A 19,595-nucleotide genomic window follows, 5' to 3' on the forward strand; every position below is an offset into this window, starting at 1 on the left:
TTTGGCTATAAATTCCCAAATTTATTCTGAAAAATCTAATTTGGGTGAAGTTTGGTTTGAAGATGAAAATGTGTTTGGACATCTGTTTTGGGTGAAGTTTGGTTTGGAAAAACATGAAACATGACTTTTACCCACAAGTTCTAAAAACTATCACAAATACCCAACAGTACCATTATCAATAACATTCATTATATTATCGCAAACCATAGTCATGAACATAAATAAATTTGATACAAAATTATCATTTTTATAATGAACTATATGATACACTATCAGATGACCGAGAAAATGAAGTAACATCATTACAAAATAATAAATGGTGGGCTCTTTTATAAAATATAAAAGTTTGAGACAATTTTTAAAAAATATAATAGTGATATTTTGGCCTGAACTGGTTTTGGGATTTGAGATTTGACCAAAATGTAGGCAAAATCTATGGCCAAACATGTGTTTGCCAAATAAAATCCAAGTTTATTTTGGCAAAATTTATTATTAAACGGGTCCTTAAAATCCAAAATCGTGTGCAAAGACCTCTATTTATAAAGGTCATGACAGCGTGTACTTGTTGACCAAAGCACAATAAGAAATGCCTTACGCATGGAAGATCTAAGCTATTGGAAATTGGTTATTGGTTCTAATATCACTAGTATTAAAATATCAAAACACGCCTGTTATATAGTAAATATATCCAGATAATGGAATTGCATGACAGGAAAGCTTCGAGCTTCTTTCCTTTTTTTTGAATTTCTTTTTCTTATTGTGCTACTATATACAGATATGTAGAAAAATTAGTGTGAGGGCGACTTTGCAACAATCATCAAAGACTGTTTGATTCTTTTCCAAGAGAAATGACCCCAATCCTTATTCATTTGTTCCATCTACTACTACTGCTACACTTTGGTGTAAAAGTAGCAGCTCAAGATAAATGCTTGCCAACAAGATGTGGCGAATTTGGTCCGCTCATCCGGTTCCCGTTCCGGCTAAAAAATCTACAGCCACCTCGCTGTGGCTACCCTGGTTTCGAACTAACTTGTACACCAGACAATATTACTCAATTCATGCTCAAATTTCCCCTGTGGGCATCGACCAACAACATTGACATTTCAATATCAACCAATGTTTCTGTTCGTGAAATTGATTACAAGTCACAGAAAATAAAAGTATCAGGTTTCAATCCTTTGTGTCTTCCAAGGCAGCTTCCAAACATAAATGTGTCTCCTTCTCCGTTCACTACAATTCATCAGGATCCATATGTTGGCTACACTTTATTCAATTGTTCCTCAGACAATGCGTACGCTGATCGGATCACTTGCCTTAGCGGCCCTCATTATGGCGTCCTTGCTTTTGGCTCTTCAATAAGTATCTCTTTTTTAACATCTTCTTGTAAATATATGTACAATATTTCATATATCCCAGACGAGGTACTTTTTGGGCAACAAGAATTAAGTCAAACCCAGATTCCTCTGCATTGGTCTGAACCATTTTGTGGGAAATGTGAAGCTGATGGAAACTACTGCAAGTTGAAATCCAATGGTTCAGGTAGTGAAACCGAATGCGTTGACAGACCAGGAAAGCCTAGCAAAGGTACTAATACTATCTTTAGAGTTGACTTTCCCTTTTCAGGTTCTAAAATTGGCTCATTCTTTTACCTATGAAATTATTTTCTGAATAACAATCTGTGCTTAGTTTGCCCTAATTTTCTTATCATATTTGGTTTTCCTTTCTCTTGAATGAAAGGGCAACATAATTACAATAATTGGATTTTACTTTTCTAAGAATGAAATTATAAATCCGGCTAGTCCTCTTTTTTTTGGAGAAAAAGGTTTAAACTTCTATAAATGGAGGATTCTTCCTTCTCATTTAGTAGTATTCACAATGTAGTTATAAGAGGTTTGAGATTCTTGTTTAGAGGGAGAATTTGTGAGACCACTGTTATGCTGTCACTTGTGTGTGCCTGTTCGTGGGTTTGTTCTCTCAATATTTTGTACCCTCTTTTATATAGTGGATTGCTCATCTCCGCCTGTGGACGTAGGACAATTGACCTACCACATTAAATGTTTGTATCTCTTTTGTAATATTTCTTTTTTGTTGTCTGATTTATCGTTATCGTTGTTGAAGGTTTGCTTAGTTAGCTTACACATTACATGTGATTATTTCGATAGTAAACACTTTCTTTATAATAATTACAAGCAAATAATGCTATCGTCCTCATTTTACAGGGCCGTCAAAGGAAGTCATTGCCGCAAGTGTATTGGGTAGTTTGTCTGCCTTTGTAGCAGTCTACGGACTTGTCAAATTGAAAATAAAGAAAGAGGATCAAAAAAGGATTGAAAGGTTTTTGGAGGATTATAAAGCTCTCAGACCTACAAGATACAGTTATGCGGATATCAAAAAGATTACAAAGCAATTCAAGTATAAACTAGGTCAAGGAGGTTATGGGAAAGTATACACAGGGAAGCTGACCAATGAAATTCTTGTTGCGGTTAAGGTCCTTAACAATTTCAAGGGCGACGGTGAAGACTTCATCAATGAAGTGGGCAGCATAGGTAGAATTCATCATGTCAATGTTGTGAGCTTAGTTGGATATTGTGCTGATGGATATAGACGAGCTCTTGTATATGAATATTTACCAAACGATACGCTTCAAAAGATCATATCATCAGGGAATGGAAAAGCGTCACTAGGTTGGGAGAAGATGCAACAAATAGCTGTAGCAATCGCCAAAGGGATCGAGTATTTGCATCAAGGGTGCAATCAAAGAATTGTACATTTTGATATTAAGCCTCATAATATCTTGCTAGACCAAGATTTCAATACAAAAGTTGCAGATTTTGGGCTGGCAAAGTTGTGTTCCAAGGAACAAAGTGCTGTATCAATGACTGCTGCTCGAGGCACCATTGGCTATATTGCCCCTGAAGTGTTCTCCAGGAACTATGGAAATGTGTCATACAAAGCAGATATTTATAGTTTCGGCATGTTGTTGCTTGATATGATTGGTGGAAGGAAGAAATTTGAAGTTGCAAATGAACAGAACAATATTAGTGAGATTTACTACCCAGAGTGGATGTACAAACAACTGGAGAAAGGAGAAGAAATAGAAATCCAAATTGAGGATGAAGATGACAGCAGCATAATCAAGAAACTAGCAATTGTAGGACTTTGGTGCATTCAATGGTCTCCAGCGGATAGACCATCAATGAAAGTTGTGATTCAAATGCTAGAAGGAGAAGGCATTCCCATTATGCCAGCAAATCCTTTCGGCTCTCTAAATTCGCCAAACATGGGGGCAACTGCAGAAGGAAGCCAATTCGGCAGTGAGCTTGGAAGCAGTTTTGAAACTGGTGCAAGTTCGAATTGAGTAAATGTAATACATAATTTTTCTCTCCACATAGAACCGAATAAAACAGAAGTTCATACTAGAAGCTACTATGTCTTTGGTGTATATATGTATCAATTTGATTGTTGTAAATTGTACTGAATAGAACTTTGAATGAAGTTCCTTCCCCTCAAACAAAGCAAATTTACTATACAAAACAGCAAGTGAGACTTGCAAGTTGCAACATGACCGTTTGGCTGTCGAAGAAGGTTTTGCTTGGAATGGATTTAAGACAAGCCCAAACACCAAAAACTCGAAAAAAGGAGTATTATGTATATTTCTATTCTACATACATATTTCACAAGAATATTGAGTATGACTTCCAACCATCTATTCTAAAAAATAAAGCCAAAAACCAGCAATGAGCACGTCATTATACATACTAGCGCGCCATAATTGGGAATCCTATTACACTAGTTCACTAAACTAAGGTGCATCTCGTGTAGTCATACAGCAAATGAAAAGATGAAGTTTACACTCAGATAAGACATAATTAGGGAATTGGTTTAGGGGAATTGCGGCAAACTGGACAAGAAGCATTTAATCGAAGCCATTCATCAATGCATTCTACATGAAAGCAGTGTTGGCATTCAGGAATGGTTCTTAAGGTTTCCTTGGGCTCATACTCAGCCAAGCAAATTGGGCAGATATTATCATCGGGCTTGGGCAAACGACGGCTCTCTCCCAAGATAGTTTTGGGATAGGATTCTATTGTGGGCTCATCTAGGCCCATTAATGCAATGGGCTGTGGTACCACAGTAGAGCTGAATTCTAGTATTAGTTGGGCTCTCCTCCTCCTACAAGACCTTATCCTGCCACATATGAAACACAGAAGCCCAATTAGGAATAACATTGCCGGCACCCCAGCTCCCACTGTTATTGCGTAGCGCGCGCCTTTTGGAAGCCCTGCAAAATTTTCAAGTCATTACTTCAGTTAATAGAATTGGTCTAATATAGCAGCAGAGAAAACATTATGTGTTATATGTGCTAGTGAGAGTGACAGACATCTGATCGTAAAGTTTGATTTCACTCTTTATTTTGTTTATTCGTTTTGTTTTGTTCAACCTCTTTCCTTCGTCACTTTTCCAATTAAAATTAAGCAAGAAAGGAAAAAGTAAAGGCAACATTCCACGAATGTCGTTATAACGTAGAAGAATGGGTGTGTGGTTGCGTATGTGGGACTGTTGACTCACTCAAACATAGTACTCCAATTCCTAAGTCAAACTTGGGCAGAATATTGAGTGTGCAAAGGGAAAGGCGTTAGATAAAAGTTCTTTTTCTTTTTGGGTTAGATACAACTATTGAGTGAGAGAGAGAGAGAGCAATGAAACATAAAGATACAAAACCGCCACGACGGCCGAAAACAAAGGCCACTAAAATAATGAAAAATGGCTTAAAAAGTCAGATGATGGGGTCAGCTGGTGCACATCAAAGTTCATCCAAATAATCATTTCTTGCATCTTTACTTATCTTTTATGATTGATTTAAAAGTCTTTCGTTGATAGCTTCAAATTCCAATTCAGCAGGCTTATTACTAATTCCTAGATTGCAGCTTATAAGTTACAGTAACACCAAATCTTAAGGTGTTCTTTTTTTTTTTTATGGGATTTAAGTTATATGCATAAATACTGTAAAAAACATAGAATGGATGTTTATTAAATAATATTATCTACAATCATAAGTAATCTGACTATGTAAATATTTTTTTTCACTTTCTCTTTTTTCCATTCTCTTGAAGCTACTTTCAACCAAAGAATATCTCCCTGTTCGGTTGACATTAACTAGAGCCTATTTCCCGACCTTGATGGATAAAGTACAACTTCAAGTGTTTTGAACTAAAACTACATTAGGGTATGCGTATTCAGATATTAGACACAGTATCCTAATCGATTATTAAACTATTCTTTCAGTACTATATACTATTATGCTACTGTTAGCAACTTCCCTCTTTATTGGACTATCAACCACATGAAATGAACAAAGTCACCAAATGCCGCTGTTGACTTAAAACATGTGAAAAGAGCTACGAATTGCAAGCTTCGAGAATAAATTATCCGAAAGGTACCATTAATGAGAGACTTCAAATATAGACCTTTAAGCCTAAAAACCTATTTAGATGACTCGAAGCATTTAAGTTTGACCTTTTTTTGTTTTCCGTTCGGTGTTCAGTACCCGCATTGGGGTCCGATTAAATCTAAATCCGCGCCGTAAAGTTCTACGTTTGAGGGTAATGCGTTTTCTAACAAAGTCGACTCTATAATCAGGACTCGAACTTGAAACATCTAGTTAAGGATGAAGAAATATTTAACACTCTACCAAAACCATTGTTGGTATTTAAGTTTGACCTATGGGATGATCTTTGGTCAATGCAAGCCCTCAACTTTCAGTTATCGGATTTTCGTATAAAAAATGCTACCTACACGGGTGGGGTTTGGGGGGGGGGGGGGGTGGGGGAAGTAAAAAAAGAAGAAGAGGAATCTCAAAGGAAATAAAAGTTTTAATGTAATGTATGGGTACTAAACTTTTACCACTCACTAGACCAATTTTCAGTAACTCAATATCACAATAAAGACACGGTAAAACGAGGAAATCCGACAGAGAAACCTAACGAATATCAGTCATCGGATTTTCGTATAAAAATGTAAACTATATAAAAAGTAAAATTTAGAGAAAGGAAGAAGAAATTTCAAAGGTAAAGAAAAGTGAAAATGACGTTGTACAACCGTTTTCAAAATAATTATCGAAAATGTATATTTTTTATATATATATATATATATATATATATATATATATATATATATATATTATATACAAAAAATATATAAATTTTATACACTTTTGGCAACCAAATGTAAATAGTTTCGGCCGCGTTAGGAAAAAGATATTACCGCGCTTTGGGAAAATGATATTTGTTGACTAAAGAAAAAGATAAGATAGGGAGTTAGGAATATTACCGCGTTGACGAACATTTTCACATATGATTTGTTGACTAAAATTGGTTTTCCTGAAACCACATCGTCCACCCTTAGACTCACACTTTCTACAATCCGGATTAGCCCAAGACAGCAGAATATCATCGCTAAGATCTGACGACAAAACCTGCTCGAAAAATGGCCACTGAACTGGAACAGCAATAGTTCCAATCAAATTACATGCTGGTGTTGACAACAATCTAGCTCCTCTCATAGAAGATGTAGCATACACCGTATAATTTAAACCACTTAAACAAGCTATTGGATTTAGCTTCGCCCTTGTATAATAAAAAGAGCAATTGAACAATGTAAAATCTTGATAATAAACCCCAGAAAAAGGAGAAGAAGAAAGGTTGAGTTTAAGGAGGAGCTGAGGTAAGCAATCTTTTGGGTCGTTAAGCCATAATTCTTGTGTAGAATAATCTATGGCATGAACAGTGAATTCTGCTGATAAATTTGGTAACTTAAGAATTGTTTGGTTTGCTGCATCACAGTGTAAGTTGAAACCTGAATAGCCACAATTTTGGGATTGGACATTCTGTAGACGAAAAGGGAAACGAATCAAAGGTTCGTCTCGGCGACGACATGCTGAGGTAAAGCAAATTTCTGTGCTTTTGACTATGGTAATTAAATAATAGGAGAGGAGAAGAAACAGAGCAATGGTTTTTTGCAATTCCATGGGGTTGCTTTAAAACAGAGTCTTGGCTTGTAAAATGGTACTACTATATGTTAAAGAAGTCTAGTTTTGAAAACATAGTAAGAGTAAATATTTAGGGGGTGTAGGCCGTGATGAGCGACTTTCAACCATTGATTGGCTTCTTCAAGATAAAGGATGTCATAATATATCGTAAGTCAACGTTCAGAAGAGCACTAATTTTCTATTAAAACCATACTTGGATCTTTCTCAAGGTAATTTATTAATCAAATAATTCATGGATCGGTTTTCTCCGTAGAATGGTTTACAGTAAGGATGAAAGGAGAATGACTTCCTACTCTTTACCTAAACATAAATATTACTAGTTTAGTTTCATGTTGTTCGGTAAGTATTAGGAGAATAGACGAATTCAATTAAGCTTATATTCCTCGTCAACCCTTTCCTGTTTCCATCTAAATCTGATTTCTCCTTCCTGCTTACCATGCTTTTTCATCCATTTAGTACTACGTATGTCAATCTAGTAAAATACCAATAACTACTAGCTAATTGCTAATCCCTCCCTTTCAACTGTTTAATTTAACCTTTTAGTTTATTTAAAAAGAATGTTACATTTTCATAATTAGTACTACTATGATTTTAGTTCTAGCATTCCTGTTTTACCTTTAGTATTATTCCCTCGTAGAAATGAGGTGACATATTTAAGACCATGTTCCAAAAGTATTTTGATATCTTACACAAACCTCTAGTTTAAAATCATATAATACAAAAGTTTTCTTTCTATTATTAAACTTTATATTCAGTCAAACGAAGACGTAAAATGACCTCCTAGGGATAATATAAGGCTAAAGAGAGAATCAAAAAAGGATCTTTTATGTATAATCAAGCATGATATTGAAGCACGTAGACCAAATAATACAATACAAGCAAAAGTTAGACAAATGAATAATTTTCTTTATGTTCCACTTAAAAGACAATTTATGGTTGACGGCTAAAGCACAATTAACGTTGTAGATTCCATTTGCTAATCAGGTTTGAGGAGTCATTTCTAGCCTTACTAAGAATGCTTCAGGTAGAAACGCCACAAGGGAGAAAGAAAGCTCGTATTTACTCAAAACTAGGCCAGAAAAAGAACAAAAAGTCAGGAGAAAATTATTCAAGTAGATCAATGTAACGGCCCGATCGATCGTTTTGAGTTCTAGCGTGTCGTTCAGCGGTTTGAAGTCTTAAGAAGTTTCACTTTATGTATTGTGACTTACACGTGTGATCGGAATTTAATTTCGGGAAGTTCAGAGTTGATTTGGAAAGAAAATTCTCATCTCGGAAGCTTTAAGTTGGAAGAATTGACTAAGGTTGGACTTTTGAATAAATGACCTCAGAATCAATATTTGAAGGTTCCAATAGGTTCGTGTGATGAATTCGGACTTGGGCGTATGTGCGGGTCGAATGTCAGGTAGCCCGGGAGTATTTCGGCGCTTATTACTGAAGGCTGGCATTTTGAAGGTTTAATAGTTTCCTAAGTTTGGGTTGAAGTAGACTTTGATGTTATCGATATCCGTTTAAAATTTCGAGCCTCGGAATAGTTCCGTATGGTGATTTTGGTCTTAAATGCGTATCCGGACGTTGATTTGGAGGTCCGTAGGTCATTTCGGCGCCAATAGGCGAAAGTTGAAAATTTGGATGATTTTGAAAATTTTGACCGGGAGTGGACTTTTTGATATCCGGTTCGGATTCCGATTTCGAAAGTTGGAGTAGGTCTGTAATGTCAATTATGACTTGTGTCCAAAATTTGAGGTCAGTCGGACGTGATTTGATAGGTTTCGGCATCGATTGTAGAAGTTTGAAGTTTCAAAGTTCATTAAGTTTGAATTGGAGGGTAATTCGTGTTCTTAGCATTGTTTGATATGATTTAAAGGCTCGACTAAGTTCGTATAATATTTTAGGACCAGTTGGTATATTTGGTTAAGGTCCCGAGGACCTCGGGTGAATTTCAGAGAGTTAACGGATCGATTTTTGAACTAAGGGAATGTTGGGATTTTTCTGGTTGCTGGTGCAATTGCACCTACGGAAAAAGGGCCGCAGGTGCGCCACCGCAAAATTTCCATGGGCAGTGCGGGACCGCAGATGCGGTCATCTCGCCGCAGAAGCGGGACCGCACCTGCGGAGTGGTCCGCGCAGAAACGAGGGCGCAAATGCGCTTACGGGCCGCAGAAGCGGCGGGTGACCTGGAATTGGGTTCTCGCAGGTGAGAGATTTGGAGCCGCATAAGCGGCTGTCGGAGGAGTGACCTTCTGGGCCGCAGAAGCGGAAATCGCGACTGGGCAGAACCTTTTAAGTTCGAGGGTTCGATATTTTCATCCATTTTCGCATTTTGGAGCTCGGTTTGGGAGACTTTTGAGAGGAATTTCATCACACGACTTGGGGTAAGTGTTCTTGACTCCCTTGTAATTATATTTCATGAATTAATCTTCATTTTGGTGTATGATTATCGAATCTTCAAGAGAAATCAAAGAAATTTTCTATAATTTCATAAAAACGAATTTTTGAGTTTTGAATGCCGATTCGGAGTCGGATTTGAGTGAAATTAGTATGGTTGAACTTGTAATTGGATGAGTTGTTGGATTTTGTGAGTTTCGTCGGGTTCCGAGATGCGATCCCTACTGATAACGTTTCGAGCGGAATTGAAAATTTATTGAAATTGATTAATTATGGGTATTATAACACATTATGATTGGTTTGCACCTTGTTTGCATAGTTTTGGATCGACAAGCATCGGTTTGAGGTGTTAGAGTGGCGTTGGAGCCGGCTATGGATCTTCCGAGCGAGGTAAGTCTCTTGTCTAATCTTGTAAGAGGAAATTTACCCCATAGGTGATTTAAATTAATAATTGTTTCTAATTGTGGGGGATACGTACGCACGAGGTTACGAGAGTCCGTGCGTAGCTACTAATTATGCTATGTCCGGGTAGTTTAGGACTCAAATCATGAATTACTTGTAATAATTGCATCCTTTATTTAATTAAAGTACTGGAGTTATATTGGAAATTGTTAGAGGAAATAGTAAAATACCGAAATTTCACATACTTGAATTTTTATGCAAATTACTTGATTGTTAATAGAAATTGTACATCCTTATGTGTTAGCCTTATAATAACTTCTCATTCCGGAGGTTCATAAGAAAATGTCCTCCTTTCTTGTGGAGTGGGCCGAATGCCTCGACAGTATAGATGCATTTATGGATCGTGCCGAACGTCCCTCGGCAGTGTACACGACACTCTGGATCGGGCCGTACGACCTCGGCAGAAATCGTGCCTAATAATAATAATTACACGATACATTGACCTTGTATTGCATCTTGTGAAGCAAATTGATTAATTAGAAATTATTGAATTTGAAAGAATTATTTATTTTCGCTTGTTAAGAAAATTATTGTTATTCACATAAATCATGTCTATTCAAATATTTCTATTTTAATATTATTGACCCATAGTGAGTGTTAAAGTCGCCCTCTCGTCACTACTTCTTCGAGATTAGACTTGATACTTAATGGGTACACGTTGTTTACGTACTCATACTACACTTGTCGCACATTTCTGTGCAGGTACATGTATGTCTAGTGATCTTTTGGGCGTAGAGGCGCAGCTATCGCGGGGACTTACGGTGAGCTGCATTCCATGACACGAATCCGCAACTACAGAGTCTCTATCAAAGTTATTTATATACTCCTATCTAATTTGTATCCCAGACAGATGTTGCATTTATCATATATTTCCTAGTTGATACCCATGCACTTGTGATACCGGGTTTTGGGGGTTCCTATTAGATGTTTGGTACAATAGTTCATATAACCATCATTGTTTCACTCTGTAAATCCTATTTTATGCTAATTAGTTAATGAAAATATTGATTTCAAAGGTAATAAAGATGGTTAATTGAATTAGTAAATTTCCGTTGGCTTGCCCGACGGCGGCGTTAGGTGCCATCACGACGTATAGTGGATTTTGGGTCGTGACAATATGGTATCAGAGCACTAGGTTCACTTAGGTTTCGCGAGTCATGAGCAAGTCTAGTAGAGTCTTGCGGATCGGTACGGAGACGTCTGTACTTATCTTCGAGAGGTTACAGGGCTGTTAGGAGCACTTCCATTCTTGATTCCTTTATCGTGTTGTTTGATTCCATTGAGGCTTGTGCCTTTATTTCCCTCCTACTCATTCTTATACGATGTTGAGCGCTCGTGTCTATTGGGCATCGAGGAGTTTCAGTGGTACTACAGAAGTGGAGCAGGATGTTTCTCCCTGCGCATTCAAACAAGTTATTATCGACTTCTTGCAAAATGAGGTTCTGTTATTTTAGCTTAGTATCGGTAATTCCTACGGTTTTGAGGCTATGCACGGTGTTGGTGTAATGGTAGGGTACCTGTCTACGTGTCAAGCTAGTGAATGACTCAGAAGGAGGATATCTCAGTGCATGATTTAAAAGTTCAGTATTTAATTCCAACAAAAGAAAAGCGATCGGACTTTGAATGTTCAGGTTTGAGTTGATGGAGTAATGAGACTTGGTATTTTCGAGCGTGGTGGAATTTCATTATGATGCGGCGGCGGCATCCTTGTTTGAACGTATTTTCAGTTTGCAGGTGCTAGGGTCTTTTTGATTTTTGCCTTCGGGGCGGGGTGTTGTGAAATGGTACCTGAGCTGCGGTGCACAGCAGTTCAGGGTCGAATTGGTATTTCTAATGTGATAGCTCGAGGAAGATGATCTTGCAGTAGGCTTAAAGCTGGTAGCAATCCATTAGCTCATGTTTACAAAGATGGATTTTTATTTGATAAAGCACTGGGTAACGAAGAATGAGGAAGGACATGTGGGAGGTGTCTTGCGGTGGTTAATTTACTAGCAGGTCAAGTATGAGAAGCAGAAGTCAAGAAGTTTCTTAAAGGAGATGGTTTGACCAAAGTGGGAGAGGCGGAGTAGCATATGGATTTTATGGTAGGATAGCCACGTACCTTGAGAGAGTGTTGAACGGTTTGGAAATCGCGATGGAAGGTGATTTGGTTTACGTATTTTATTGGGAATGATAGTTACTGTACTGAGAAAGATTTGATATGGCCGAAAGGAGTTTCTTGAAATGAAAAGGGTATGAATATTTGACTATCGTTCCAGATGCGATATGACTTGAGTTTGGATGATATTTGTTGAACTCTCAATTGATGTTAATGAGGAACGAACACACTTATACAACGTCGTGGAAAGAGGTCGGATATGAGATCGTGGTTGATGATTTAGAATGTTCATGAAGAGATTTAACAAAACACTTCGAGAAATTTGGCGGGTTAACAGTACGGGATCACGGTAATTAAGAAGGATGAATCATTGCGGGCTGTACATTTTGTGATTATAGCTTAAAGTTAAGTGGGGGAGACCCGCCAGTTACGATTGGATAGCATAGTTGTCTGCTTGTGCGGTTTATGGCTATCGATGCGCTGGAGGATTAATTATGACTAGGGAAAAGTAAGGAAATGTCAGGGGGAATTCGAACAAGGAACTCGATGAATGGGTGCTATACTTCGCCTTAGCGATTGAAGTGTATGCTTTGGGAAGACTCAGAGTTTATGTTTCTTGTGGGTGTAATGTACGAGGGAAGAATTCAGTCAGTTTCTTCTTTGAGAGGGTGTTCATATGCTAGCAGAGCAATGAAGTTTGGTTATATTTGAGACCGGGTCTAGTGGGTGATTCTTAACAACGATCCTAGTGGGGTTCAAGAATTAAAGTACAGTGCCTAAGGATTTCGGGTCCGTTGTGTGGTTAAGGACCGAGTCTTGGCAGCGGATTGCGAATGGAACTTGGAATGTTCTATGTCATCGTCGGGTATACGGTGCAGTATCAGAGTAAAGGGAGTAATAACTTCAGATTCGCGATAGGTCTTGCAGAATGGGGATGTTGTTGTGAGTATAAGAAGAGTATGGGATGGTTCAGGAGTATTGAGATGGGGTGGTCTCGTGATGCTTGGTCACTCGGGATGAGTGCGGATTTAGTTCGTTATGTTTTGTAAATTTAAAGGACTTGGGTCGGTTAGTAATGGCTGAATCAGCATGATTGTGGCAGTGATCAGTTCCTTCAGCGTGAAGTTATACATATGGTTTGTGGTTGTACTCGTGGGCTTGACAACCACCATAACTTGATTGATTCGGGAGGTATTTAATTCAATCGGTCTTGTTGTATAAATGGATTTCAGAAGAGTCATGACAGTTTAGATCGCGACTTGAGGTCGGTATATCTCCGCGGTCTGGAAATTCAGTTGCGTGTTGCATTGGTTCTTCGAAAATGAGCTAAGTAAAAGGTTTCTAGCCAATTGAGTGACTTATTCTACTAGTAGTTCAAGGGTTATGGTAAATACGTGTATTATCGCATAGCAACATGATAGGTGCAGTGAGCGGCATGGGAACTGGAAGTTGAAGGTCAAGGTTGCGGTTCGGTGTTGATTAGAATGTCACGAGTTCGGATGAGCAGGTGTTCAGAGTAAGTTGGCATTTTCTTTAGTGTCACCTAAGGATGGCATACTGTGTAAGAGGCCTTGTGTATTGAATTGCGGATTTTTAATTTATTTTACAGAATTTTAACGATTGGTGGTATAGATGTGCGAACTTTTCTACCTGAGCGGAAGGTTGTGGGAGCGTACCCCACGTGGAAAATTGTATAAGTGTGATATGTTAGTCACTTTATTGCTAAAGATTAAAACCAAGTATGGAGATTTTTGGGTACCATCGTTAATTTGGGAGTTTGCTCTGGATTGGGATGGCTGCTCGTGTGTGTCATGAATAGGGCCATTGTGGATACTTGAAAGGTTGTTAGCCTAGTATGGTATGATCAGAATCGGTCTGAGGTCCGTTGGTGGGCCTAATATGAATGTGTGCTCTATGTAAGGTCGGACATGTTCATTCGTCATAACATTCCTTACGAAAGAGTCGTCCAGCATTGGATGTTATTTCCATCGTCAGCTATTCCGTGTAGCCTATATTGTACCACGCGGGTTGTGAGATGGCTTGATTATTCGCATGTGTGTTGAGGCCCATGTAGCTTGCGGTGTTATATGAGCAGGATAGCTCTCGTGTGGCGCTATTCGTCTTCTCAGGATTTGTATTATGCACTGGGCGTGCTTGTGGTCGATATGCGGGCATTTCGTAAGTATAACCAATACGGCTTGACGTGTGTATTTTCTTCTTAATTGTTATCTGTGGATCGGGTGGCATGTCGCCATGGGTATACTATTTGGGTCGGGTTGCATGCCACAACAGTGTCATGTTGGATCAAGTTGCACACCGCAACAGTGAAATGTTGAGTACGGTTGCGTATATTTGTTTCTGTGTATTTTGTTTCTCATTCTCTGAGGAGAGTTCATAGGTTCTGTTCGACCATTTTATTCGTTACGCGGGCTGGAAAGTTCCATTTCAGAGTTCGTTTTTCCTTATGTATCGCATTCGAGTTTGTATCATGTTGGTGCATTGTTGACGTCATACGAGATCTTGGTCAGTGTTTGAGGTGGCTTATATCATGTGTAGCTTATACTGGGTGAGACGAGATTATTGGACCTGAAATCAGTGCAATTAGATTTATATAAGGTATATTAAAGAGCAAATGTCGTTATTCAGGTCAGAATGAGTTAATAGTCCTTAACAGGAGGAGAGGCTCCATTAATTGTTGATTCGACAGGTGATTATGAGTTTCTACAGATCTCCTCCGCCGTGGCAGTAGTGCGGGAGTTGAAATAGGGCTTATATATGTTATGAGGTATATTACGGGCTTCGGGTCAGTTGAAATTTCAGTTGTTATACTTGGGGGGAGATTGCCTTGAGCAAATGAGTTATGTGGTACATGGTATGATTTCAGCGGAGGAGCATGGTCACGTTGGGTTCAGTGTTTGGTGATTGATACGGTGTACGTGTGTTAGAATGTGGTATCGTGGAGAATCCTGGATGTTGGAATTTTGTTCTAAAGCTTGTTAGCTAAGGTAGCAGGAAGGATCCTCGGTCTGTATCGAGCTAATATGCTCAACTGGGTTATGGTGGTACAGGTAGGTGCACGAGGTGTTAAACAACTATTTTGGACAACTCTGGAGCAGTTCTTAGCACGTTCGAGGATGAACATATGTTTAAGTGGGAGAGAATGTAACGACCCGGCCGGTCGTTTTGAGCTCTAGCGCGACGTTCAGTGATTTAAGACCTTGAGAACCTCACTTCATGTATTGTGACTTGCACGTGTGATCGAAATTTAATTTTCGGGAAGTTCGGAGTTGATTTGGGAAAATAATTCTCATCTCGGAAGCTTTAAGTTGGAAGAATTGACTAAGATTGGACTTTTGAGTAAATGACTTCGGAATCGGGATTTGAAGATTCCAATAGGTTCGTATGATGAATTCGGACTTGGGCGTATGTGCGGGTCGAGTGTCGGGTAGCCCGGGAGTATTTCGGCGCTTATTACTAAAGCTTGGCATTTTGAAGGATTAATAGTTTCCTAAGTTTGGGTTAAAGTACACTTTGATGTTATCGATGTACGTTTGGGATTCCGAGACAGGGAACAGTTCCGTATGGTGATTTTGGTCTTAAGTGCGTATCCAGGCATTGATTTGGAGGTCCGTAGGTCATTTCGGCATCAATTGTCGAAAGTTAGAAATTTGGATGATTTTTAGAAATTTGACCGGGAATGGACTTTTTGATATCGGGGGCGGATTCCGATTTCGGAAGTTGGAGTAGGTCCGTAATGTCAATTATGTCTTGTGTGCAAAATTTGAGGTCAATTAAACGTTATTTGATAGGTTTCGACATCGATTGTAGAAGTTTGAAGTTTCAAAGTTCATTAAGTTTGAATTGGAGGGTGATTCATGTTTTTAGCGTTGTTTGATGTGATTTAAAGGCTCGACTAAGTTCGTATGATATTTTAGGAACTGGTTGTATATTGGGTTAAGGTCCCGAGGGCCTCGGGTGGATTCCAGAGGGTTAATGGATCGATGTTTGAACTAAGGGAGTGCTGGGATTTTTCTCGTTGCTAGTGCAATCGCACCAGCGGAAAAAGGGCCACAGGTGCGACTCCACAAAAGATGCCAGGCAAGCGTAGGAGCGAGTTTCCATGGGTAGTGTTGGGAACGTAGATGCGGTCATCTCGCCGCAGAAGCGGGACCACACCTGCGGAGTTGTTAGCGCGGAAGCGAGGGCGCAAATGCGCATACGGGCCGCAGAAGCGGTGGGCAACCTGGACTTTGGTTCTCGCAGGTGCGAGACTTGGAACCGCAGAAGCGGTTGCCGCAGGAGCGACCTTTTGGGCCGCAGAAGCGGAAATCGCGACTGGGCAGAACCCTTTAAGTTCGAGGGTTCGATATTTTCACCAATTTTTTAGATTTTTGAACTCTGTTTGGGCGACGTTTGAGAGGAATTTCACCACACAGCTTGGGATAAGTGTTCTTGACTCGCTTGTAAGTATATTTCATGAATTAATCTTCATTTTGGTTTATGGTTATCGAATCTTCAAGAGAAATCGAAGGAAATTTCTATAATTTCATAAAAATGAATTTTCGAGTTTTGAATGCTGATTCAGAGTCGGATTTGAGTGAAATTAGTATGGTTGAACTCGTAATTGGATGGCTTGTCGGATTTTGTGAGTTTCTTCGGGTTTCGAGATGTGGGCCCCACTGATAACCTTTCGAGCGGACTTGGAAATTTGTTGAAATTGATTAATTATGGATATTATAACACATTTCGATTTGTTTGCACCTTGTTTGCATAGTTTTGGATCGACAAGCATCAGTTTGATGTGTTATAGTGGCGTTGGAGCCGGCTATGGAGCTTCGGAGCGAGGTAAATCTCTTGTCAAACCTTGTAAGAGGGAATATACCCCTTAAGTGATTTAAATTAATAATTGTTGCTAATTGTGGGGGCTACGTACGCACAAAATTTAATTAAATCATGTATTAATTGCATCCTTATCTAACCTTAAGACTCAAATCATGTAATAATTACATCCTTTATTTAATTAATGTACTGGAGTTATATTGAAAATTGTTAGAGGAAATAGTAAAAGACCGAAATTTCACATACTTGAATATTTGTGCAAATTACTTGTTGTTAATAGAAATTGTACATTATTATGTGTTAGCCTTATAATAACTTCTCATTTTGAAGGTTCATAAGAAAATGTCCTCCTTTCTTGTGAAGCGAACCGAATGCCTTGGCAGTATAGATGCATCTATGGATCGTGTCGCACGTCCCTCGGCAGTGTACACGACACTATGGATCGGGCCGTATGACCTCGACAGAAATCGTGCCTAATAATAATAATTACACGATACCTTGACCTTCTATTGCAGCTTGTGAAGCTAATTGATTAATTGAAAATTATTGAATTTGAAAGAATTATTTATTTCCGCTTGTTAAGAAAATTATTGTTATTCACATAAATCATGTCTATTCAAATATTTCTATTTTAATATTATTGACCCATAGTGAGTGTCAAAGTCGCCCTCTCGTCACTACTTCTTCGAGATTAGACTTGATACTTACTGGGTACACGTTGTTTACGTATTCATACTACACTTGTCGCACATTTTTGTGCAGGTACATGTATGTCTAGTGATCTTATGGGCGTAGAGGCGCAGCTATCGCGGGGACTTACAGTGCGCTGCATTCCATGCCACGAATCCGTAGCTACAGAATCTCCATCAAAGTTATTTATATACTCCTGTCTAATTTGTATCCCAGACAGATGTTGCATTTATCATATGTTTCCTAGTTGATGCTCATGCACTTGTGACACCGGGCTTTGGGGGTTCTGATCATGCCCAACTATGCCTCCTAAGAGGTCTAGCGGTCGTTACAAATATTTTCCGGTTTACAAGTCTGGAGTCGAATCCCACAGGGAAATAATGTGCTAATGACGACTAATACTCTTGCACGAATTCAAGTAATCAACCTTCAAAAATATTATATAACAATTTGAGAGTTTAATAATTAAGATCAAAGTAATTAAAAATGAAATAATTTATAACTAACAAAGCAAATATTGCAGACAAGATTTGAAAAAGTCTAAGGTTATGATTTCCCCTATTGTCGGAATCTTCCCTTCTATGTTTCCTATAAATTCGCCTAAATATTCTCTATCGATCGTGAGTACTTTAAGTGTCGTAGCTCTCTCTCGAGCAACTAATATAATTTACTAGAAGTATTCTCTCGAACTACGCTAGCTGGCACTAATTTACCGCTCACGACGATCGCACCAAGGCTTCGTTATCTCTAATCTCGCCTTTAAAACCCATATATCGATCTCTCAACTACGTTAGGAGTGGTGTTGTTCAACAACTACCTAAATATGTACTCTCTCTCGAGTAATATACACACTAAATAGGCACAGTTAATTGAGATCTCTTCAATTAACAACAATAAAAATATAGTTGAACAAGTAGAGAAAAATCAAAGGCAAATCTATATTAAATGCAGTAGAAAATCATCCTCCAATAGGTTCCATAAACCTTAGATTAAAGAGTTTAGCTACTCATAGCACTACTCAAAAATACAGAAACCATTGTCAAACCAATATTCATAGAAATAAAGATAGAAAAGTAGAGAGAAACTCTTCGATTCGTCTTCTTGAATGAACTTGAGTATCTTTCGGGCTCAACTTTGCTTCAACAATGGTGTTTCTTGCCTTCTCAGGTCAAGTATGTGGCTGCAATTAGGGTTGAAAACTTTTATATCACGTCCCTAAGCCAATTGACTAAGTTGCCCCTCAAGATAAAACGCAGGCAAATTTTCCCTTGTGCTATAGTTGTGCTTCGCACGGGGCCTGGTTGTGTTTTTTAGATTTTTCGGTGCTTTCCCTGTGCTTTTCAAAGTTACTTCACTGCCTGGTCCGATTTTCCCTTTCTTCAAAAATTGCCTTTTAGCTTCATTTTTGCTCAAATCACCTTTATTCTTCACTTTTGGCTTCCTACATAACAAACTTCAACAATTAAGCTCGATTGGTCATCTTTCAACATTCAAAACACACAAAGGTAGGGGTAAAATATATCCAATTACATGTAATTCTAGCATATTATTAGGTTCCTACTGGATGTTTGGTACAGTAATTCATATAACCATCATTGTTTCACTCTGTAAATCCTATTTTATGCCAATTAGTTAATGGAAATATTGATTGCAAAGGTAATAAAGATGGGTAACTGAATTAGTAAATTTATGTTTGCTTGTGTGACGGCGGCGTTAAGCGTCATCACGGCCTATAGTGTATTTTGGGTCATTACAATCAAATTCTCCTTTCTTAAGATTGTAAATTGTGTGGTGGGGAAGGGGAGGAGAAAAATCATTTATATCAAGAAAATGATCACCATTTTACCAAGTCCGAATTAGAAGTAGATAACATGGTATTGACTCTTGAGCCTTGCCTTTATAAAAATGGGTTAATCAATGCCTTTGTAATTCATTTAACAAAACCATGTACCCGGTAGGTACCGACTTAGAAAATAAAAAATGACACCTCGGGAAAATTGAATGTTTCATTACGTAAAGAATGATTGAAGTCACCATCAAACGCAATAAATAATTAATTTAAGTGCAAGA

At 38.4% G+C, this 19,595-nt stretch overlaps 2 protein-coding genes across 2 annotated transcripts; one reads left to right on the forward strand and one right to left on the reverse strand.

The window, feature by feature from the left end:
* The first annotated feature begins 726 nt into the window (after positions 1–726).
* LOC104092819 (rust resistance kinase Lr10-like) lies at positions 727–3,495 on the forward strand. The gene is made up of 2 exons (XM_009598493.4): positions 727–1,584; positions 2,220–3,495. Exons 1-2 carry the CDS (start codon positions 849–851, stop codon positions 3,356–3,358), a joined length of 1,875 nt encoding a protein of 624 aa, XP_009596788.1. The 5' UTR covers positions 727–848; the 3' UTR covers positions 3,359–3,495.
* Positions 3,496–3,629: 134 nt separating this feature from the next.
* LOC104120955 (putative RING-H2 finger protein ATL21A) lies at positions 3,630–7,252 on the reverse strand. Its single transcript, XM_070197233.1, has 2 exons — positions 6,331–7,252; positions 3,630–4,282 (listed from the first exon to the last, which is right to left on the reverse strand). The coding sequence occupies exons 1-2, from the start codon at positions 7,025–7,027 to the stop codon at positions 3,870–3,872; spliced, it is 1,110 nt and encodes a 369-aa protein (XP_070053334.1). The 5' UTR covers positions 7,028–7,252; the 3' UTR covers positions 3,630–3,869.
* Between the last annotated feature and the right edge of the window lie 12,343 nt (positions 7,253–19,595).

Source organism: Nicotiana tomentosiformis, chromosome 3 (assembly GCF_000390325.3).
Source record: "Nicotiana tomentosiformis chromosome 3, ASM39032v3, whole genome shotgun sequence".
NCBI lineage: Eukaryota > Viridiplantae > Streptophyta > Magnoliopsida > Solanales > Solanaceae > Nicotiana > Nicotiana tomentosiformis.